This window comes from Pogoniulus pusillus, chromosome 24 (genome assembly GCF_015220805.1).
Source record: "Pogoniulus pusillus isolate bPogPus1 chromosome 24, bPogPus1.pri, whole genome shotgun sequence".
In the NCBI taxonomy this organism is placed as follows: domain Eukaryota; kingdom Metazoa; phylum Chordata; class Aves; order Piciformes; family Lybiidae; genus Pogoniulus; species Pogoniulus pusillus.
The window spans coordinates 19,070,807-19,093,476 of NC_087287.1; the positions used below are offsets into that span (position 1 = coordinate 19,070,807).

At 53.6% G+C, this 22,670-nt stretch overlaps 1 protein-coding gene across 3 annotated transcripts in view; it reads right to left on the bottom strand.

The window, feature by feature from the left end:
• The window catches only part of LOC135186272 (carnitine O-palmitoyltransferase 1, liver isoform-like), a 72,396-nt gene that overhangs the window by 25,966 nt on the left and 23,760 nt on the right, over positions 1 to 22,670 (bottom strand). For all 3 annotated transcript variants that reach the window (XM_064163858.1, XM_064163859.1, XM_064163860.1), the window contains exons 5-12: positions 20,780 to 20,919; positions 20,283 to 20,454; positions 13,809 to 13,910; positions 12,038 to 12,175; positions 10,639 to 10,716; positions 9,588 to 9,695; positions 7,226 to 7,313; positions 4,261 to 4,456 (exon numbers count right to left, since the gene is read on the bottom strand). In XM_064163858.1, the coding sequence (XP_064019928.1) occupies positions 4,261 to 4,456; positions 7,226 to 7,313; positions 9,588 to 9,695; positions 10,639 to 10,716; positions 12,038 to 12,175; positions 13,809 to 13,910; positions 20,283 to 20,454; positions 20,780 to 20,919 (1,022 nt within the window). The remainder of the gene's footprint in view (positions 1 to 4,260; positions 4,457 to 7,225; positions 7,314 to 9,587; positions 9,696 to 10,638; positions 10,717 to 12,037; positions 12,176 to 13,808; positions 13,911 to 20,282; positions 20,455 to 20,779; positions 20,920 to 22,670) is intronic.

Sequence of the window (22,670 nt, forward strand, 5' to 3'; positions counted from 1 at the left end):
ACTCCACATCTCCCAGGTGCAAAGCTTCATGCTCAGAAACTCAACACTTCTATGCCAGGCAAAATGTACAGCACAGCTCATCAGGAACTGGATCTGAGGAGGAGGAGGAGGAGGAAGATGTTCAGCATGAGTGGTAAGAGGCTGGAATGGGTTGCCCAGGGAGGTGGTTGAGGCCCCATGGCTGGAGGTATTTGAGGCCAGGCTGGCTGAGGCTGTGTGCAGCCTGCTCTAGGGTAGGGTGTCCCTGGGCATGGCAGGGAGGTTGGAACTGGCTGCTCCTTGTGCTCCCTTCCAGCCCTGACTGATCCTATGAAATCAATCAATCAATCAATAGCTATTAATATCCACTGTTGCAGCACCTAAGAGTCTGGACAGCTGGCAACAACAAGGTCCATGGTAAGAAGTCCTGAACAGTGCAATTCCTCTACAGCTGCATCTTATTCCTTTAAAACTGTGTGTGGCTTTCCCAAGGAGAAAGTATTTCAGCTTGGGTTAAAGCAGAAAGAGAAAGAACTGAACTAAGTTTGTCACTAATTCATTCTGTTCCTTGGTCTACTGCCTAGAGCCAGCTGAGCACATCCTCCCCTAGTCTGCAGGTGCAAGCTGTGAGCATGCAGCAACAGCTCCTGGGTTCTCAGCCCTGACTTCCACAATCTGCTTCACAGTGCCAGTGAAGCCCAAGCCTCAAGCAGTTTGCTGCCCGTAACACTATAAAGCTTCCCAGTGGCCAGGAACTGGTGGCAAGACAGAGTTCAGAGGGTGGTGATCAAAGGTGCCAGGTCCAGCTGGAGAGCTGTGACCAGTGGTGTCCCCCAGGGATCAGTGCTGGGGCCAGTCCTCTTCAACATCTTCATCAATGACATTGATGAGGGCACAGACAGAGTCTGCTCAGCAGGTTTGCTGCTGACACCAAGCTGGGAGGCTTGGCTGAGACAGCTGCAGGCTGTGCTGCCATCCAGAGAGACCTGGGCACAGAGCTGGGCACAGAGGGACCAGATGAAGTTCAACAGGGACAAGTGCAGAGTCCTGCACCTGGGGAGCAATAACAAACTGCAGCAGCAGAGGCTGGGAGGTGACTGCTGGAGAGCAGCCCTGTGGAGAGGGCCCTGGGGGTGCTGGTGGAGAACATCCATGGCACAGCAATGTGCCCTGGGGGCCAAGAGGCCAATGGGATCCTGGGGTGGGTTAGGAGCAGTGTGCCCAGCAGATCAAGGGAGGTTCTCCTCCCCCTCTGCTCTGCCCTGCTCAGACCCCATCTTGAGTACTGCCTTCAGGTTTGGGCTCCCCAGTTTCAGAGGGACAGGGATCTGCTGGAGAGGGTCCAGCAGAGGGCTACGAGGATGATGAGGGGCCAGGAGGGCATGGCTGATGAGGTGAGGCTGAGGGCCCTGGGGCTGCTCAGTCTGGAGAAGAGAAGACTGAGAGGGGATTGGATAAATGTTCCTAAGTATCTGAGGGCTGCCAGGAGGGGGGGACAGGCTCTGCTCACTGCTGCCTGGGACAGCACAAGCAGCAATGGGTGCAAGCTGCAGCAAAAGAGGTTCTGTCTCAACACAAGGGAGAACTTCTTTCCTGTAAGGGTCCCAGAGCCCTGGCACAGGCTGCCCAGAGAGGTTGTGGAGTCTCCTTCTCTGGAGCCTCTCAAGGCCTGTCTGGATGTGTTCCTGTGTGCTCTGTGTCAGATAGGATTGTCCTGCTCTGGCAGGGGGTTGGACTGGATGATCTCCTTGGGTCCCTTCCAACCCCTGACATCCTGTGAGCCTGTGACCACTCTGGTGTTAAAGCCAATTGAACCACACTGCGGCAGCTACTTGTAGCCAGTCTGGACACAAGGCTGGCACTGCAACACTGCCATCAAGTCCAGGGAGCTCTAAATGCCTAAAGACCTGACAGCAGCATCCATCAGCACTGCCCAAGGCTCCAGGGGCACCTAACAGCAGTACCTGAAGGGAGCCTACAGGAAGGAGAGAAGCTGTTTGCGAAGGCCTGCAGGGACAGGACAAGAGGCAATGGCTTCCAGCTTGGGAAGAGCAGATTCAGATTGGATGTTAGGAGCAAGTTCTGTACCATGAGGGTGGTGGAGCACTGGAACAGGTTGCCCAGGGAGGTGGTTGAGGCCCCTTACCTGGTGACAATAAAGGTGAGGCTTCCTGGTGGCCTGGGCTAGTGAGGATGTCCCTGCTGAGTGCAGGGGGGGCAGAGTAGATGACCTCTAGAGGTCACTTCCAGCCTAGTCCATTATATGGAAATGCTGAAGACAGGCCTGGCTGGGGCACTTAGTGCCATGGTCTGGTTGACTGGCCAGGGCTGGGTGCTAGGTTGGGCTGGAGCAGCTTGGAGCTCTCTTCCAGCCTGCTTCATTCTATGATTCTAAGGTATCATGAGCTGGCTGCATGCTTCCAACCCAACACTCCAGATCCATCATTGCTCCAAAGAGGAATCATGAGCTGGCTGCATGCTTCCAATCCAACACTCCAGAGCAATCATTGCTCCAAAGAGGAATCATGAGCTGGCTGCACGCTTCCAATCCAACACTCCAGAGCAATCATTGCTCCAAAGAGGAATCATGAGCTGGCTGCACACTTCCAACCCTACACTCCAGAGCAATCATTGCTCCAAAGAGGTATCATGAGCTGGCTGCACACTTCCAACCCTACACTCCAGAGCAATTATTGCTCCAAAGAGGAATCATGAGCTGGCTGCACACTTCCAACCCAACACTCCAGAGCAATCATTGCTCCAAAGAGGAATCATGAGCTGGCTGCACACTTCCAACCCAACACTCCAGAGCAATCATTGCTCCAAAGAGGAATCATGAGCTGGCTGCATGCTTCCAATCCAACACTCCAGAGCAATTATTGCTCCAAAGAGGAATCATGAGCTGGCTGCACACTTCCAACCCTACACTCCAGAGCAATCATTGCTCCAAAGAGGTATCATGAGCTGGCTGCATGCTTCCAATCCAACACTCCAGAGCAATTATTGCTCCAAAGAGGTATCATGAGCTGGCTGCACACTTCCAACCCAACACTCCAGAGCAATCATTGCTCCAAAGAGGAATCATGAGCTGGCTGCATGCTTCCAATCCAACACTCCAGAGCAATTATTGCTCCAAAGAGGTATCATGAGCTGGCTGCACACTTCCAACCCAACACTCCAGAGCAATCATTGCTCCAAAGAGGAATCATGAGCTGGCTGCATGCTTCCACTCCAACACTCCAGAGCAATCATTGCTCCAAAGAGGTATCATGAGCTGGCTGCACACTTCCAACCCAACACTCCAGAGCAATCATTGCTCCAAAGAGGAATCATGAGCTGGCTGCATGCTTCCACTCCAACACTCCAGAGCAATTATTGCTCCAAAGAGGAATCATGAGCTGGCTGCACACTTCCAACCCAACACTCCAGAGCAATCATTGCTCCAAAGAGGAATCATGAGCTGGCTGCACACTTCCAACCCAACACTCCAGAGCAATTATTGCTCCAAAGAGGTATCATGAGCTGGCTGCACACTTCCAACCCAACACTCCAGAGCATTCATTGCTCCAAAGAGGAATCATGAGCTGGCTGCACACTTCCAACCCAACACTCCAGAGCCATTATTGCTCCCAAGAGGTATCATGAGCTGGCTGCACACTTCCAACCCAACACTCCAGAGCAAGTATTGCTCCAAAGAGGAATCATGAGCTGGCTGCACACTTCCAACCCAACACTCCAGAGCAATCATTGCTCCAAAGAGGAATCATGAGCTGGCTGCACACTTCCAACCCAACACTCCAGAGCAATCATTGCTCCAAAGAGGAATCATGAGCTGGCTGCACACTTCCAACCCAACACTCCAGAGCATTCATTGCTCCAAAGAGGAATCATGAGCTGGCTGCACACTTCCAACCCAACACTCCAGAGCATTCATTGCTCCAAAGAGGAATCATGAGCTGGCTGCACACTTCCAACCCAACACTCCAGAGCATTCATTGCTCCAAAGAGGAATCATGAGCTGGCTGCACACTTCCAACCCAACACTCCAGAGCCATTATTGCTCCAAAGAGGAATCATGAGCTGGCTGCACACTTCCAACCCAACACTCCAGAGCAATCATTGCTCCAAAGAGGAATCATGAGCTGGCTGCATGCTTCCAACCCAACACTCCAGAGCAAGTATTGCTCCAAAGAGGAATCATGAGCTGGCTGCACGCTTCCAACCCAACACTCCAGAGCAATTATGCAAGAGCACAGCTGGAAACACAGCAGCCCCCTGTACCTGTCTCCTGCTGTAAGAGCTGCCAGCTTCTCTTCCCCAGCCTGAGGCTCCGAGTCATCGTCCAGGATCCTCTGCATCTGCTGCTGGATCTCGCGGGGCCTCAGCAGCCTGCCGTCGTGGTACAGCCACACCTTGAAGTAGCGGCCCTTGTGATACACAACAATGTGTTTGCTGTCTTTCACATGCTGCAGAGCATCTAGAATTGTAACCACTGTGTAAAAACAAAGCCGAGGGCTCCGCGCACCCACGCCCGCCCCCGCCGCCTGCCAGCCCTCCCTCTGCTGCCTTCACCAGCTCCTGCCGCAGCAGGGACAGGGGCTGGAGGCAGCTGTCTGCAGGCTCAGGGACCTGGGGCTGCTTGGTCTGGAGAAGAGAAGGCTGAGAGGGGATTTAATCAAGGTTTATAAACACCTGAGGGCTGGGGATCAGGATGGGGGGGACAGGCTCTGCTCTCTGCTCCCTGGGACAGGACAAGTAGCAATGGATGTAAGCTGGGGGTCAGGAGAGGGGCACAGGCTCTGCTCACTGCTCCCTGGGACAGGACAAGCAGCAATGGATGTAAGCTGGGGGTCAGGAGAGGGGCACAGGCTCTGCTCTCTGGGATAGGACAAGCAGCAATGGGTGTAAGCTGGGGGTCAGGAGAGGGGCACAGGCTCTGCTCTCTGCTCCCTGGGACAGGACAAGCAGCAATGGGTGTAAGCTGGGGGTCAGGAGAGGGGCACAGGCTCTGCTCTCTGCTCCCTGGGACAGGACAAGCAGCAATGGATATAAGCTGGGGGTCAGGAGAGGGGCACAGGCTCTGCTCTCTGCTCCCTGGGACAGGACAAGCAGCAATGGGTGTAAGCTGGGGGTCAGGAGAGGGGCACAGGCTCTGCTCTCTGCTCCCTGGGACAGGACAAGCAGCAATGGATATAAGCTGGGGGTCAGGAGAGGGGCACAGGCTCTGCTCTCTGCTCCCTGGGACAGGACAAGCAGCAATGGGTGTAAACTGGGGATCAGGAGAGGGGGACAGGCTCTGCTCACTGCTCCCTGGATAGGACAAGCAGCAATGGATATAAGCTAGGGGTCAGGATGGGGGACAGGCTCTGCTCACTGCTCCCTGGATAGGACAAGCAGCAATGGGTGTAAGCTAGGGGTCAGGAGAGGGGCACAGGCTCTGCTCACTGCTGCCTGGGACAGGACAAGCAGCAATGGGTGTAAGCTGGGGGTCAGGAGAGGGGCACAGGCTCTGCTCTCTGGGATAGGACAAGCAGCAATGGGTGTAAATTGGGGGTCAGGAGAGGGGCACAGGCTCTGCTCACTGCTCCCTGGGACAGGACAAGCAGCAATGGGTGTAAGCTGGTGGTCAGGAGAGGGGGACAGGCTCTGCTCACTGCTCCCTGGGACAGGACAAGCAGCAATGGGTGTAAGCTGGGGGTCAGGAGAGGGGGACAGGCTCTGCTCTCTGCTCCCTGGGACAGGACAAGCAGCAATGGGTGTAAGCTGGGGATCAGGATGGGGGACAGGCTCTGCTCACTGCTCCGTGGGACAGGACAAGCAGCAATGGGTGTAAGCTGGGGATCAGGATGGGGGACAGGCTCTGCTCACTGCTCCGTGGGACAGGACAAGCAGCAATGGGTGTAAGCTGGGGATCAGGATGGAGGGACAGGCTCTGCTCACTGCTGCCTGGGACAGGACAAGCAGCAATGGGTGTAAGCTGGGGATCAGGATGGGGGACAGGCTCTGCTCTCTGCTCCCTGGGACAGGACAAGCAGCAATGGGTGTAAGCTGCAGCAAAAGAGGTTCCAGCTCAGCACAAGGGGGAACTTCTTTACTGTAAGGGTCCCAGAGCACTGGCACAGGCTGCCCAGAGAGGTTGTGGAGTCTCCTTCTGTGGAGCCTTTCAAGGCCTGTCTGGATGTGTTCCTCTGTGATCTATGCTAGACTGTGTGGTCCTGCTCTGGCAGGGGGGTGGGACTGGATGATCCCTTGGAGTCCCTTCCAGCCCCTAACATCCTGTGATCTACACTCCAGCACAGAGACTCCTGCAGGAGCAGTCCACTGCCCAGCTCTGATCACCAGTTTCCATAAGCAGCACCCTGAGTTTCACCAGTGGAGGCCAACCTGAAGCAGTTAACTCTGCACTTCTGTACCTGAGAAGTGAGCAGTGGCAGTGCAGGCTGAATGAACCTGAGCTGAGGCAACTTTAACTCAGCTGCACTCAAACACCACACAACTCCCAGTGCAATGCAGAAGTCTTAAGAGAGCCTAGGTTTAGGAACACAAGCTTTGTCCACCTTTATCCTGGCAGAAGCAGAGGGAACCCTCCAGCCACGGCCCAAAAGGGCAGGGTGATCAAAGTCAGTGAAGCACAAACCCCACTTGATTAGTTGTGTGGCTTAACTGGGATAAGCCTGAAGCTAGGCATGAAGCCTCTGTCTCAAACTGCAGGTGAAGGTTTGCACAGCAGGCCAGAGAAGCCCTCACTGCATGAAAGCTGCTAACTGAATTCCTTCAGTGCCCCAAACAAGTCTTCTGCTCCTATGAACCTGAAAAGCCCCACTGCTGAGATGCTGCAGAAGGATCTGCCTGCTCTCTTCAACTACCTGCAGGGAGGCTGCAGCCAGGTGGGGTTGGGCTCTGATGCCAAGCAAGCAGCAACAGAAGAGGGGGACAGAGTCTGAAGCTGTGCCAGGGCAGGTCTAGGCTGGCTGTGAGGAGGAAGTTGTTGTCAGAGAGAGTGATTGGCACTGGAATGGGCTGCCCAGGGAGGTGGTGGAGTGGCTGTGGCTGGAGGTGTTGCAGCCAAGCCTGGCTGGGGCACTTAGTGCCATGGTGTGGTTGGTTGGGCAGGGCTGGGTGCTAGGCTGGGCTGGCTGAGCTTGGAGCTCTCTTCCAGCCTGCCTGATTCTATGATCCTGATCAGGAAAAGCAGGAGAGTGGCAGGAGTGTCCCCACTGCTGCCTCCCCGGCTGGCTGTGCTTACCTGCCTCCAGCCCCGGGACGCGGGAGGTGTTGAACATGCGCTCCCACTGCGCCGAGCACAGCGGCACGGTGGAGCCCAGCAGCAGGATCTGCAGCACAGAGGCACACCGAGGGGGGATTTCACACCATCAGCACATCGGGCAGGAGAGGAGAAACAGGCAGGAGAACAGTAAGATTTACAGCACATCAAGCCAAGGGTTTTCCCTCCCCTGCTCATCCTCCTTCTTTAAACTACAGGTGGAAGATTCCCCTAACATTCCAGCAGCTGGGTTTGTACTTTCCCCCTCTACCAAAGCTCAAAGGAGGGCTGCTGAAGCTGCTCAGCATCTGAGATCCCAAGAGCTCTCAGTGGCCAGCCCAGATGCAAAACCCAACACGTGCAGCATGCATTACCCCTTCATTCCTTCTCTGAAAGCCATTTCTGGCTGTGTAGGAACAGAAGTTAACACTGGTTAGCTCTGTGGGGACAATCAACTCCTCCCATCCCTGCTATCACCTGCACAAAACTGCTTGATTGTTTCCACCCCAGAGCACAGCCACTGGGCAGGGTGGATATGCAGAACTGCAGACAGACTGCATGTGGGAAATGGCTGCAAAGTGGAGCAGAGCAGATTGAGATTGGATGTGAGGAACAAGGTCTGCAGCAGGAGGCTGCTGGAACGCTGCAACAGGTTGCCCAGGGAGGTGGTTGTGGCCCCATGCCTGAGGTAGTTACTAGTGCTTCACTAGGGCAAGCAGCCCTCTCTTCTGTGGCTAGCAAAAGAAATAACAAGGTTTTGAAACAGAGCTACTACTGATCAAACACCTTTGCAGGTAATAGCCTGAGGGAGCCTGGATTGGTCAGCCTGGAGAAGAGAAGGTTCCAGGCAGACCTTAGAGCTGACTTCCAGTGCCTGAAGGGGCTGCAAGAAGGCTGCAGAGAGACTGTTTGCAAAGGCCTGCAGGGACAGGACGAGGGCAATGGCTGCAAACTGGAGCAGAGCAGATTGAGATTGGATGTGAGGAACAAGTTCTGCACCAGGAGGCTGCTGGAACACTGCAACAGGTTGCCCAAGGAGGTGGTCTGGGCTCCATCTCTAGAGATATTCCAGGTGAGGCTGGACAGGGCTGTGGGCAGCCTGCTCTAGTGGAGGATGTTGTGCAGGGGGTTGGGCTGGATGAGCTCTGGAGGTCCCTTCCAGCCCAGATGACTCCATGTGTGAACTGCATTCACTTTGCCTGCCTTTGTTACCCAGAACTGAGAGTAACAGGATTTCATCTTCATCTCTCCTTAGGCTCACACTTGGGCTCAGGGTCCAGCCCTCTGGCCCAGCCACTCCTCATGTGATCATCACAGTCTTTTCAGACTGCAGGGGCTCAAAAGTACCAACACATGGTTAGCACAGAGCAGCAGCACTGTTAGGTGGAGCACAGGGCACAGGCCAGTGCCAGTCCCTTTGGGTAAATCTGGAACTGCAAACACTGCAAGGATCCTGGAAGTGTTGAAGCCAAGCCTGGATGAGGCACTTAGTGCCATGGTCTGGTTGGTTGAGTAGGGCTGGGTGCTAGGTTGGGCTGGATGAGCTTGGAGCTCTCTTCCAACCAGCTTGATTCTATGGTTCTATGATCTGGCAAGACAGAACCCAGTGATTTTGATTCATAGAATGGGTTGGAAAGGACCTTAAAGATCATCCAGTGCCACCCCCCTGCTGTGGGCAGGGACAACTCCCACCAGCTCAGCTTGCTGAAGGCCTCATCCAGCCTGGCCTTGAACAGCTCGAGGCAGGGGGCAGCCACAGCCTCCCTGGGCATCCTGTTGCAGTGTTCCAGCAGCCTCCTGGTCAGAACTTGTTCCTCACATCCGATCCTGTGCCAGTCTCTCCCCACCCTCACTCAACAATTCCTTCCTCCTTTCCACTCTCACTCTCCCCTCCCCCAGCTCCAAGCCATTGTCCCTCATCCTGGCACTCCCTGCCCTTGTCCAAAGTCCCTCCCCAGCTCTCTTGGAGCCCCTTTGGTTACTGGAAGGCTGCCCTGAGGTCTCCCTGGAGCCTTCTCTTCTCTAGGCTGAAGAGCCCCAACTCTCCCAGCCTCTCCCCACAGCAGAGGTTCTCCATCCTCTGAGCATCTTGGTGGCCTCCCCTGGAGCCAGTAGTTCCAGGTCCATCTTGTGCTGGGGGCAGCAGAGCTGGGCACAGAGCTGGCAGTTCCCACCCACGTACAGCTCAAGTGATAACTAAGACGTTTGAGACCACAAGTTCAGCTCCATCTCACACTGCTCTGACTGCAAGATGTTCATTTCCTCTCCCACTCTTGAAAACTGACCAAGTTCTTGCAGAGTATGCTGGAAAAGACCAAAAGCCCTTCAAAGCCACACTACATACTGGCTTGATTTCCTGCCTGTCCAGTTTCTTCCGATAGAGCAGGATGGCATGGATGACATTGCCAGCCCTGGCTGCCTGCACCCTTGTGGGGAACAAGTGAAGGAAGTCCTGCAAAGCACAGAAGAAGCCTAAGTTAGTGATGGCCAAGGTACACTTAAAAGACCCCCTCCCACCCCAGCCTGACAGTGCTTTTACCAAGGGGGAGTCCTGCTTGACTAACCTGATGGCAGTCTATGATAGGGTAGGTTCAGGGAGAGCAGTGGATGTAGTCTCCCTTGGCCTTAGCAAGGCCTTTGACACTGTCTGCCATGGCATTTTAGTGAGCAAGCTGAGCAAGTGTGGGATGGAAGAGCAGGCAGTGAGGGGGGTTAGGAACTGGTTGCAAGACAGGGTCCAGAGGGTGGTGATCAATGCTGCCAGGTCCAGCTGGAGAGCTGAGACCAGTGGTGTCCCCCAGGGATCAGTGCTGGGGCCAGTCCTCTTCAACATCTTCATCAATGACACTGATGAGGGCACACACAGACACAGTCTGTTCAGCAAGTTTGCTGCTGACACCAAGCTGGGAGGCTTGGCTGAGACAGCTGCAGGCTGTGCTGCCATCCAGAGAGCCCTGGGCACACAGAGCTGGGCACAGAGGAGCCAGGGAGGTTCAACAGGGACAAGTGCAGAGTGCTGCACCTGGGGAGCAATAACAAACTGCAGCAGTAGAGGCTGGAAGGTGACTGCTGGAGAGCAGCCCTGTAGAGTCCTGGTGGCTAACAAGTTACCCATGGCACAGCAATGTGCCCTGGGGGCCAAGAAGGCCAGTGGGCTCCTGGGGTGTATTAGGAGGAGTGTGCCCAGCAGATCAAGGGAGGAGCTGGCCTAAGTGGTGACGTGCCAAGGTGATCATTAAGACAGCACTGGCTTTAGGCTATACCATAAGAAAGACAAACAAAGGTCACACAGTCAGTGAGAGTGGATTTGTAAAGAGAGGTCACCAAAGAAGACAGCTAGCAGAAAGCTGACACTGCCTCCCTGGCACCTGAAGGTAGCCAGAGCAGTCACCTACCATTGCAAAATAGTTGCTGTTCACCATAATTGGTCCACGTCCTCTCAGGTAGATATATTCCTCCCACCAGTCACTGACCTGCAGCAGAAAAGAAGCAGAAGGACATTAAGCTAGAGCCCAGAAGGTTCCACCTCAGCACGAGGAGAAGCCTCCTTGCTGTAAGGGTGCTGGAGGCCTGGAGCAGGCTGCCCAGAGAGGTGGTGGAGTCTCCTGCTCTGGAGACTTTCAACCCTCACCTAGATGTGTTCCTGTGTGCCCTGCCCTGGGTGCCCCTGCTCTGGCAGGGGACTGAGCTGGATGATCTCCAGAGGTCCCCTTCCAACCCCTGGCCTTCTGGGATTCTCAGAATTCCCAGTTTGTGTTCTCCATGTTAATGACTCCACAACAAAACATTCCAGACAGAAGCAGGGAGGACACTGCAAGCTGGGCCCTTTCACTGCAAAATAAAACTGAACTCCCCTAATTTCTCTTAAACTGCAGGGAACAGCAAAACAGGGGCAAGGGGACTCAGTTACATCCAGCTGTACCTCTCTGATAAGCTTCTGATGAAGTCACCACCTTCAGATCACTGAAGTGTGTCAGATCTCCTGAGCATTTAGCAATCTGCCAGGACAGACTGGATTGAGGCAATACCAAGCACAAATCCAGGCAGGAGAGCAGCCCTGAGGAGAGGGACTTGGGGGTGCTGGTGGAGGAGAAGCTCAACAGGAGCCAGCAGTGTGCACTTGCAGCCCAGAGAGCAACCAGAGCCTGGGCTGCAGCAGCAGCAGTGTGGCCAGCAGGGCCAGGGAGGGGATTCTTCCCCTCTGCTCTGCTGAGACCCCACCTGGAGTACTGCATCCAGGTCTGGAGCCCCTGGGACAAGAGGGATGTGGAGATGCTGGAGAGTGTCCAGAGCAGGGCCAGGAGGATGCTCAGAGGCTGCAGCAGCTCTGCTGTGAGCACAGACTGAAAGAGTTGGGGCTGTGCAGGCTGGAGCAGAGGAGGCTCCCAGGTGACCTTCTTGTGGCCTGCCAGCATCTGAAGGGGGCTCCAAAAAAGCTGGGGAGGGACTTCTGAGGGTGTCAGGGAGTGGCAGGAGTGGGGGGAATGGAGCAAAGGTGGAGGTGGGGAGAGTGAGGCTGGAGGTGAGGAGGAAGTTCTTCACCATGAGGGCAGTGAGACCTTGGAACAGGTTGTCCAGGGAGGCAGTGGAAGGCTTATCCCTGGAGGTGTTTAAGGCCAGGCTGGATGTGGCTGTGTGCTGCCCGATCTAGTGGGAGCCTGTGGGGGTTGAATCTTTGAGGTCACTCCAAACCCTGACAGTTCTGTGACATAAACTGGATGTTAGGAAAGAGTTCTTTACAGTGAGGGTGGTGAGACACTGGCACAGGTTGCCCAGGGAGGTTTATCTACTCACATAGTTTGTGGCCCACCAGGATTTTAGCCTCAAGTACCACTGAAGCCTTGGTCCTAAATTAAATGCAAAGTCTTTGGCAAGCCCTTCCATCCTCTGGAAGTCTTCATCACCCATCAGAGGACGAACTGACTCCAGGTACTGCAAGACAGGAAACGAATCTGCATCAGGACAGCAACCACTGCACAGCCTCCTGCACACAGCATCTGAGCAGTAGACAAAGAGTATGCAGGCTCCACTCATCAGGCTACAAGGAAGATGTTGCTCCACACCCTTCTGAACATCCTGAATACCACAAAAGTGAGCTCCTTCTGCAGACACTGCCAATAAATCCCCAGTGGAAGAGGTGACTTTGCTAAAGATACATTTGCCTCTCAAAAGAGAAACTTCTTCTCCAGTAGCAGGCAGAGAGAGGTTGGTTTTGTCTCTAAATAACTACAACTCAGCCCTTGGGTTTCTGTGCCCTCAGTTTTGATTTCCACACCTCTGAATGGTCAGCCTGTGGTAGATAACAAACTCTCCAGGTGCCAAAAGCCCTGGGACTCACAGTTGGCTACACAGTTCTACACTGGACATCACATCCTCCAGTACCAACTATGTCAGCTTCACACTGGCAGCAGTCTCAGTGCTTGGTCCCAGCCTTTTTTTTCTATGCACAAGTTTTAATCCATTAAAGTAAACCCAGGGAAGTGCTGCAGAGCCCAGTCCAGAGGCCCCAAGGTGCTGCAGGCAGTGACCACCTCCTGTGAGGCCAGGCTGAGGGTGCTGGGGCTGCTTGGAGCAGAGCAGCCTGAGGGCTGCCCTCACTGCTGTGCTAAAGATGTGCAGGGCAGCATGGGGAGGACACAGCCAGGATCTGCTCAGGGGTGGCCAAGGGCAGCACAAGGGGCACTGGGGGCAAACTGGAGCAGAGGAGTCACCACGGGAACAGGAGGGGAAACTTTGTCCCTGCAAGGGTGCTGGAGGCTGGAGCAGGCTGCCCAGAGAGGTTGTGGAGTCTCCTGCTCTGGAGCCTTTCCAAAGCCACCTGGATGTGTTCTGTGTGCCCTGCCCTGGGTGCTCCTACTCTGTCAGAGGGTTGCAGAGGGTTGGACTGGATGACCTCCAGAGCTCCCTTCCAACCCCTCCCAAGATCATCCAGTCCAACCACCAAGGCTGGGGACAAGCCATGGCCCTCAGCACCACAGCTCTGCCTCTCTGAAATACCTCCACGAATGGGGACCCAACAACCTCCTTGGGGAGAAGGCTGCCAGAGAGGTTGTGGAGTCTCCTCCTCTGGAGCTTTTCCAAAGCCACCTGGATGTGTTCCTGTGTGCCCTGCCCTGGACTGGATGATGAGGCTGGGGAGAGGCCTTGAGCACAGCCCTACGAGGAGAGGCTGAGGGAGCTGGGATTGGTTAGCCTGAAGAAGAGGAGGCTCAGGGCAGACCTTATTGCTGTCTACAACTACCTGAGGGGAGGTTGTGGCCAGGAGGAGGTTGCTCTCTTCTCTCAGGTGGCCAGCACCAGAACAAGAGGACACAGCCATGGTCTGGCCTTGAGCTCTGTGGTAAAGGGTTGGACTTGATGATCTGTGAGGTCTCTTCCAACCATGGTGATACTGTGATACCTCCAGAGCTCCCTTCCAACCCCTGACACTTTGTGATTCCAGCATATTAATGCCACCAGGCAAGATTTTGATAAGGTCTGGCAAACCCAAAGCCAAACCAAACCCCACACACTGTACCTGTGGGTACAATATCCCTGAAGGAAGAGTGCCCATGCAAGTACCCACCCTGCTGACTGTGTCTTTAACAGCTGGAACTGGCAACCGTGGCAGAGAAGTCTGGAAGCTGTACAGCATGGGCTTGCGTCCTGAGAAGAGCTTCACTAGTGCCTGGGGAACAGACAGCACAAAGCCAAAGGCACCTCAGGTTATTAGGCTCAACACAAGAGAAACAGCACAGTAACCAAGTGCAGTGAGTAACTCCTGGTGCTCTTCCCACTGCACTTACAAGCTGTAGCAAAGCATCACAGTTATCACCCTGTCCCAACTCAAAAGGGCCCTGACAGATGACATTTCTCAAGGTTAAAGGTGGCAGTGGAAGAGGTTCCAAATTTGCCCCATGCTCTGCAGGATCCTGGCAATGCTGGGGTTGAATGGCACAACTCTTGAAGTCTAGAGCAGGCCATGAGGATGATCTGAGGGCTGGAGCAGCTCTGCTGTGAGCACAGGCTGGGGGAGCTGGGGGGGTGCAGCCTGCAGAGGAGAAGGCTCCAGGGGCACCTCAGAACTGCTGCCAGGGCCTGAAGGGAGCCTGCAGGAAGGCTGCAGAGAGACTTCTGCTCAGGGTGTCTAGGGCCAGGCCAGGGGGAATGGTTTGGAGGTGAGGCAGGGCAGGGTTAGAGTGGAGCTGAGGCAGAAGTTGTTGAGTGTGAGGGTGGTGAGACTCTGGCACAGGCTCCTGGTTGCCCAGAGGCTGTGGCTGCCTCCTGCTTGGAAGTATTTAAGTCAAAACTGGGTGAGGCCTTGGGCAACCAAGTACTGAAAAGTGTCCCTGCTCACGGCAGGGAGGCTGGAGAAGATGACCTCTGAGGTCCCTTCCAGCCTGAGCCATACTATGACTCTGTGATCACAGAGGCAGAGTTCTCTTCTTCATACTTCTCCCTCTGTGAGATGAACCCAGCAGACCTGCCAGCTGGCCTTTTACTATTCTAGAGATACTAGAGGTTACTACACAGATACTACAGAGACATCTACCTTGTGCTTCAAAACAGGAATCACTGCAAGCTCTTCATCATCTACAGCTGCCTACAACTACCTGCAGGGAGGCTGCAGCCAGGTGGGGTTGGGCTCTGCTGCCAGGCAGCCAGCAACAGAACAAGGGGACAGAGTCTGAAGCTGTGGCAGGGCAGGTCTGGGCTGGCTGTGAGGAGGAAGTTGTTGTCAGAGAGAGTGATTGGCACTGGAATGGGCTGCTCAGGGAGGTGGTGGAGTGGCCGTGGCTGGAGGTGTTGCAGCCAAGCCTGGCTGGGGCACTTAGTGCCATGGTCTGGTTGGTTGGGCAGGGCTGGGTGCTAGGTTGGGCTGGCTGAGCTTGGAGCTCTCTTCCAGCCTGGTTGCTTCTATGATTCTATGATCTAAGGATCCCAGATAACTGTAGCCATCTTCAACACTGGTAATTCTGCTTTGGGGTAATGGTTTCCTGTTATCCACAGTTCCAGCTCAGCACCAGGAACAGCCCTGGAAGTTTCTTTGAGCATGGAAACCAAACCATGCAAGCATGCCAGTGCTGCACTCAGTGCTTGTGTTAGACAAGACCCCAACAATGAGACAAAGCAGCCAGAGGTGAGAGTTCTACCTTAGCTTCAGACAGCACAGCAGCTCCTGGGGCACATGGAAGGCTGAAGAGAGAGGCAGCTTTTCTCTCTATGGCTGCTTCTCAGCTGTGACATGCACAGGCTCAAAGCCTAGGCCATGCTGCAGCTTCTAGGCTACCCAGGAAAGGGTTTTGCCTGTATTTTGGCCCCTGTTTCATCATGAAAGCAAGGCCAGGAATGACACCAACAATCCAGGGGAACCTTCACTGTGCAAGGTCCAACACAGCACAGCACCCACTGGCTACAGAGCAATCAACTGCAGCCAGAAGAGGTGAGGCTACCATTTCAGCACAACCAACTGCAGCCAGAAGAGGTAAGGCTACCATTCCAGCACACCATTCCTAACCCTTCCCCTCCACAGCCTCTCCCCACTGACAGTTCCAGCTGTGGGATGCAAGCTCTCTCCTCTCTCATGGTCCTTGCTTAACACAGCCAGAGGAGTCTGCCTTATGAAGAACTGCAGACCCCACCCCAGCAAATGGATCTGCAGCTGTGATTTTCAGAAGGCTGTGGGTGCAGCACAGTTCTGAGCCCAGTGACATCAACCTGTGCTTTATGACACAAGCTGAAGCCAGGTGAGAAACAGAAGTGCAGCTTCTCATAAGCAAATCCAATTCCACACTTGGAGACATTATTATTCCACAGCTCTTAGGACAGGTTATCTTCAGCCACAGATGTGTTTGCTTAGCAGATCAAGTGCAAGGTCCTGCAGCTGAGGCAGGGCAACCCCCAGCACAGATCCAGGCTGGGTGAGGAGTGGCTGAGAGCAGCCTGCAGGAGAATGCCTTGGGGGTGCCAGTTGGTGCCAAAGTGCCCAGAAGCCAGCACTGGTCACTGGCAGCCCAGAGGCAGCTGTGTGCTGGCTGCAGCCAGAGCAGGGAGAGCAGCAGCACAGGGAGGGGATTCTGCCCCTCTGCTCTGCTCAGAGCTCACCTGCAGCACTGCCTCCAGCTCTGGGGAACCCAGCACAAGAAGGACCTGGAGCTGCTGGAGAGTCTCCAGAGGAGGCCACAAAGATAAGAGGCTGGAGAGCCTCTGCTGTGGGGCCAGGCTGGAAGAGTTGGAGATGTGCAGCCTGGAGAAGAGAAGGCTCCAGGCAAATCTTAGAGCAAGCTGCCAGTACCTGAAGAGGCCCCAGGAAAGCTGGAGAGGGACTCTAGACAAGGGCTGGGAGTGCCAGGGTGAGGGGCAATGGCTTTGAGCTGGGAGAGGGGAGAGTGAGAGTGGAGATGAGGAAGACTTTGGTGAGAGTGAGGAGACACTGGCACAGGCTGCCCAGGGAGGCTGTAGATGTCCCTTCCCTGGAGGGAAGGGCCAGGCTGGATGAGGTCTTCAGCAGCCTGGGCTGGTGGGAGGTGTCCCTGCCCATGGCAGGGAGTTGGAACTGGATGAGCTTTGAGTTCCCTTCCAACCCAACCAAAACTGTTCAGGGACTGTGTGAACAGAATTTACATCTTAAGTAAACCTGTAGTAGAGCACCTGTAAGAGCTTCAGACATTCAAGTGGTCTGACAGGCACTCACAGTTAATTACATCTGATTTCATATGCAGACAGATCAAATTCTCCCATTCCAGCATGCACTGCATCTGGGCACAGATTGTTATTTTGTAACCTGGTTTTGAACCTAATATTTGGATTTTTTCCCCTATTTCTGCTGGAGTTTACTTTAGAAGACAAAATAGGTTCACCTGAAGTCACTTTGGATTGTGAGTGAAATCAGGGCTGGGGTTTTTACTTAGAATCACAGAATCAGTCAAGGTTGGAAGGGACCACAAGGATCAGCCAGTGCCAACCCCCCTGCCATGCCCAGGGACACCCTACCCTAGAGCAGGCTGCACACAGCCTCAGCCAGCCTGGCCTCAAACACCTCCAGCCATGGGGCCTCAACCACCTCCCTGGGCAACCCATTCCAGCCTCTCACCACCCTCCTGCTCAACAACTTCCTCCTCACCTCCAGCCTCACTCTCCCCACCTCCACCTTTGCTCCATTCCCCCACTCCTGCCACTCCCTCACAGCCTCGGAAGTCCCTCCCCAGCTTTTTTGGAGCCCCCTTCAGATGCTGGCAGGCCACAAGAAGGTCACCTGGGAGCCTCCTCTGCTCCAGCCTGCACAACCCCAACTCTTTCAGGCTGTGCTCACAGCAGAGCTACTGCAGCCTCTGGGCATCCTCCTGGCCCTGGACACTCTCCAGCATCTCCACAGCCCTCTTGTCCCAGGGGCTGCAGAGCTGGATGCAGTTAGCATGACTTAGCATGGCTGTAAGTCAATATATTCACAATAGTATTTGTTAAGCTGTTAAACATCACCAAAAAAAACAACCCAACAGATAAGTAAAATAACTCAGGAAAACCTCTCCAGCAAACCAGACAACACTGAAGAGTAACTGGAAGAGCTGAGGTAGTTACTAGTGCTTCACTAGGGCAAGCAGCCCTCTCTTCTGTGGCTAGCAAAAGAAATAACAAGGTTTTGAAACAGAGCTACTACTGCACAAACACCTTTGCAGGTAATAGCCTGAGGGAGCTTGGATTGGTCAGCCTGGAGAAGAGAAGGTTCCAGGCAGACCTTAGAGCTGACTTCCAGTGCCTGCAGGGGCTGCAAGAAGGCTGCAGAGAGACTGTTTGCAAAGGCCTGCAGGGACAGGACAAGGGCAATGGCTGCAAACTGGAGCAGAGCAGATTGATACTGGATGTGAGGAACAAGTTCTGCACCAGGAGGCTGCTGCAACACTGCAACAGGTTGCCCAAGGAGGTGGTCTGGGCTCCATCTCTAGAGATATTCCAGGTGAGGCTGGACAGGGCTGTGGGCAGCCTGCTCTAGTGGAGGATGTCCCTGCTGAGTGCAGGAGGTTGGAGTGGATGAGCTCTGGAGGACCCTTCCAACCCAATCCATTCTCAGGCAGTGTTCTTCATTTACAAACAGACAGAACACACACACAAATGCCACAGAACCCCACAAACCCAACGTGCCACAAAGCATGGTAAGCAGCATTAGAGTTCCTGCTGTCTGAGGTTGATGATATCAACAGCTATGAAATATCTCTTGGGTGGGACATGCTGAAAACCCAGACAGCTGCAGCTTCAAACAGTTGCCAGAAAGCCTTACCCTCCAGAGCCTGGACTGCAGAAACTCCAGTCATGAGGCTCCTGATACTGCTTCCAGGAGAAGCTAGCAAGCAGAAATGTCATTTGTCACAGGTGAACATTGCATCCTGCTCTAGTGCATCACCCTGGGTAGCTGCTTTTGAATGCCTCTCATAAGGAACCATGCTGGCAGGCTAGCAGCTCAGCTTTGAGTCTGTTATAAACTCCCCAGGGAGCTGCTGGAGTCTCCTACATTAGACAGCTGGAATGCCCAGCTTGCCAGGCTGCTGGCCCAGCTCACTGCAGCTACATTCTTACCTTGACAGGCTTGGACTGGATGATCTCAAGGTCACTTCCAAACTGGCATTCTGTTAGTCAGTCTGTCAGTCAGTCAGTCTACCTGTCAACCCATCCCTCAACCTACCAATCTATCCCTCAACCCTTCCATCCCTCAACCCACCCATCCCTCAATCTCTCAACCCCTCAATCCATCAATCTCTCCCTAAACCAATCTCTCAACCCATCAATCTCTCCCTAAACCAATCTCTCAACCCATCAATCTCTCCCTAAACCAATCCCTCAATCTATCCCTCAACCAATCTATCCCTCAACCAATCCCTCAATCTATCCCCCAAATAATCCCTCAATCCATCCCTCAACCAATCTATCCCTCAACCAATCCCTCAATCTATCCCTCAACCAATCCCTCAATCTATCCCTCAACCCATCAATCCATCCCTCAGCCCCTCAACCCATCCCTCAACCAATGCCTCAACCAATCTATCCCTTAACCATTCCATCAATCTATCCCTCAACCAATTCATCAATCCATCCCTCAACCCATCAATCTCTCCCTAAACCAATCTCTCAACCCATCGATCTCTCCCTCAACCAATCCCTCAATCTATCCCTCAACCAATCCCTCAATCTATCCCTCAACCAATCCCTCAATCCATCCCTCAACCAATCTATCCCTCAACCAATCCCTCAATCTATCCCTCAACCAATCCCTCAATCCATCAACCCATCCCTCAACCAATGCCTCAACCAATCTATCCCTTAACCATTCCATCATTCTATCCCTCAACCAATTCATCAATCCATCCCTCAACCCATCAATCTCTCCCTAAACCAATCTCTCAACCCACCAATCTCTCCCTAAACCAATCTCTCAACCCATCAATCTCTCCCTAAACCAATCTCTCAACCCATCAATCTCTCCCTAAACCAATCCCTCAATCTATCCCTCAACCAATCCCTCAATCTATCCCCCAAATAATCCCTCAATCCATCCCTCAACAAATCTATCCCTCCACCAATCCCTCAATCTATCCCTCAACTAATCCCTCAATCCATCAACCCATCCCTCAACCAATGCCTCAACCAATCTATCCCTTAACCATTCCATCATTCTATCCCTCAACCAATTCATCAATCCATCCCTCAACCCATCAATCTCTCCCTAAACCAATATCTCAACCCATCAATCTCTCCCTAAACCAATCCCTCAATCCATCAATCTATCTATCAACCAATCCCTCAATCTATCTGTCTGTCTGTCCACCTGTCTACCAGGCAGCAGGGACTAATTTTATCACAGTAAGGCACAGAAGTTAATTCTACAACAATGCTGTCCAAAAATTGGGTTGAAAACAACGAGTCCAAGTAGCAACAAAGCCACTTCATGGCTGGGTGCTAGGTTGGGCTGGCTGAGCTTGGAGCTCTCTTCCAGCCTGCTTGATTCTACGATCTATGAGTAGAGGTCAGAGAGAAGTGAAGGTGCAGGAGGGGGACAGTGCACCCTTACCATCCAGAGCTTGGTGCCTGCAGAGAGCTTGCCATGCTCAGAGAAGATCCAGCCGTGGTAGGACAGCAGCATCTTGAGGGAGTAGCGCATGGTGACGATGAGGGCGACCCACAGCCCTGTGCCGAACAGAACCCCGCTGACCACGTTCTGCGTCTGGTTGGACATGTAGCCACTGTGCAAACAAAAGCCACCAGCTGCCACTTCACTTTCTCAAGAGAGCCTGGCATTGCAAACCAGGCAGCTAGCTTCATGCCCATTTAGCCCTCCTCCACAAGCTCCCAGGCAGCGAGATCAAAGGCCGCAGAGGTTGCCAAGTGCTTCCCACATCCTCAGAAAACAAAGCAGGAATACTGCTGGGACAAGCTGCCCACTTCATACCCTCATGCAGCTGCTCCTAGGGCACACTCACACTGCTCCAAAGCTGACATGCTTTAGCAGGCTGAGCTTCAACTGCAGCTACAAAGCTTGAGAGGAGGGGAACTCTGCAGCCTACTCACGTGGTGTCGAGCGTGCGGTTAATCTTGGCGATGATTCCCAAGGAAGGGTCAATCTTGGCATACATTGTGGACATCACCCCCACCACCACGATCAGCCAGCTGGATGGGCTTGCAGGGTAAACACCAGTGATAATTCCATTCTGCAAAGCAAAGCCTTCCCATCAGTGCTCACACCAAAGCCACAGAAACAGAACTCACCACACACCCAGGTTATCCTGCACTTTCAAAGCTGTGCCTGACTTGGCTGCAGGAAACCTTCATGAGTGGTTCACACCAAAGCCACAGAAACAGAACTCACCACACATCCAGGTTATCCTGCACTTCCAAAGCTGTGCCTGACTTGGCTGCAGGAAACCTTCACATCAGTGCTCACACCAAAGCCACAGAAACAGAACTCACCACACATCCAGGTTATCCTGCACTTCCAAAGCTGTGCCTGACTTGGCTGCAGGAAACCTTCACATCTGTGCTCACACCAAAGCCAGAGAAACAGAACTCACCACACACCCAGGTTACCCTGCACTTCCAAAGCTGTGCCTGCAGGAAACCTTCATGAGTGGTTCACAACAAAGCAACAGAAACAGAACTCACCCTGCTGAAGCTGTTCTGTTCTAAACCACACATCCAGGTTATTCTGCACTTCCAAAGCTGTGCCTGACTTGGCTGCAGGAAACCTTCACATCAGTGCTCACACCAAAGCCACAGAAACAGAACTCACCACACACCCAGGTTATCCTGCACTTCCAAAGCTGTGCCTGACTTGGCTGCAGGAAACCTTCACATCTGTGCTCACACCAAAGCCACAGAAACAGAACTCACCACACACCCAGGTTACCCTGCACTTCCAAAGCTGTGCCTGCAGGAAACCTTCATGAGTGGTTCACAACAAAGCAACAGAAACAGAACTCACCCTGCTGAAGCTGTTCTGTTCTAAACCACACATCCAGGTTATTCTGCACTTCCAAAGCTGTGCCTGACTTGGCTGCAGGAAACCTTCACATCTGTGCTCACACCAAAGCCACAGAAACAGAACTCACCCTGCTGAAGCTGCTCTGTTCTAAACCACACATCCAGGTTATTCTGCATTTCCAAAGCTATGCCTGACTTGGCTGCAGGAAACCTTCACATCTGTGCTCACACCAAAGCCACAGAAACAGAACTCACCACACATCCAGGTCATCCTGCACTTCCAAAGCTGTGCCTGACTTGGCTGCAGGAAACCTTCACATCTGTGCTCACACCAAAGACACAGAAACAGAACTCACCACACATCCAGGGTACCCTGCACTTCCACAGGTGTGCCTGACTTGGCTGCAGGAAACCTTCCCATCAGTGCTCACACCAAACCACAGAAACAGAACTCACCACACATCCAGGGTACCCTGCACTTCCAAAGCTGTGCCTGACTTGGCTTCAGGAAACCTTCCCATCAGTGCTCACACCAAAGCCACAGAAACAGAACTCACCACACATCCAGGGTACCCTGCACTTCCAAAGCTGTGCCTGCAGGAAACCTTCATGAGTGGTTCACAACAAAGCAACAGAAACAGAACTCACCCTGCTGAAGCTGCTCTGTTCTAAACCACACATCCAGGTTATTCTGCACTTCCAAAGCTGTGCCTGACTTGGCTGCAGGAAACCTTCACATCTGTGCTCACACCAAAGCCACAGAAACAGAACTCACTACACATCCAGGTTATCCTGCACTTCCAAAGCTGTGCCTGACTTGGCTGCAGGAAACCTTCACATCTGTGCTCACACCAAAGCCACAGAAACAGAACTCACTACACATCCAGGTCATCCTGCACTTCCAAAGCTATGCCTGACTTGGCTGCAGGAAACCTTCACATCTGTGCTCACACCAAAGCCACAGAAACAGAACTCACTACAC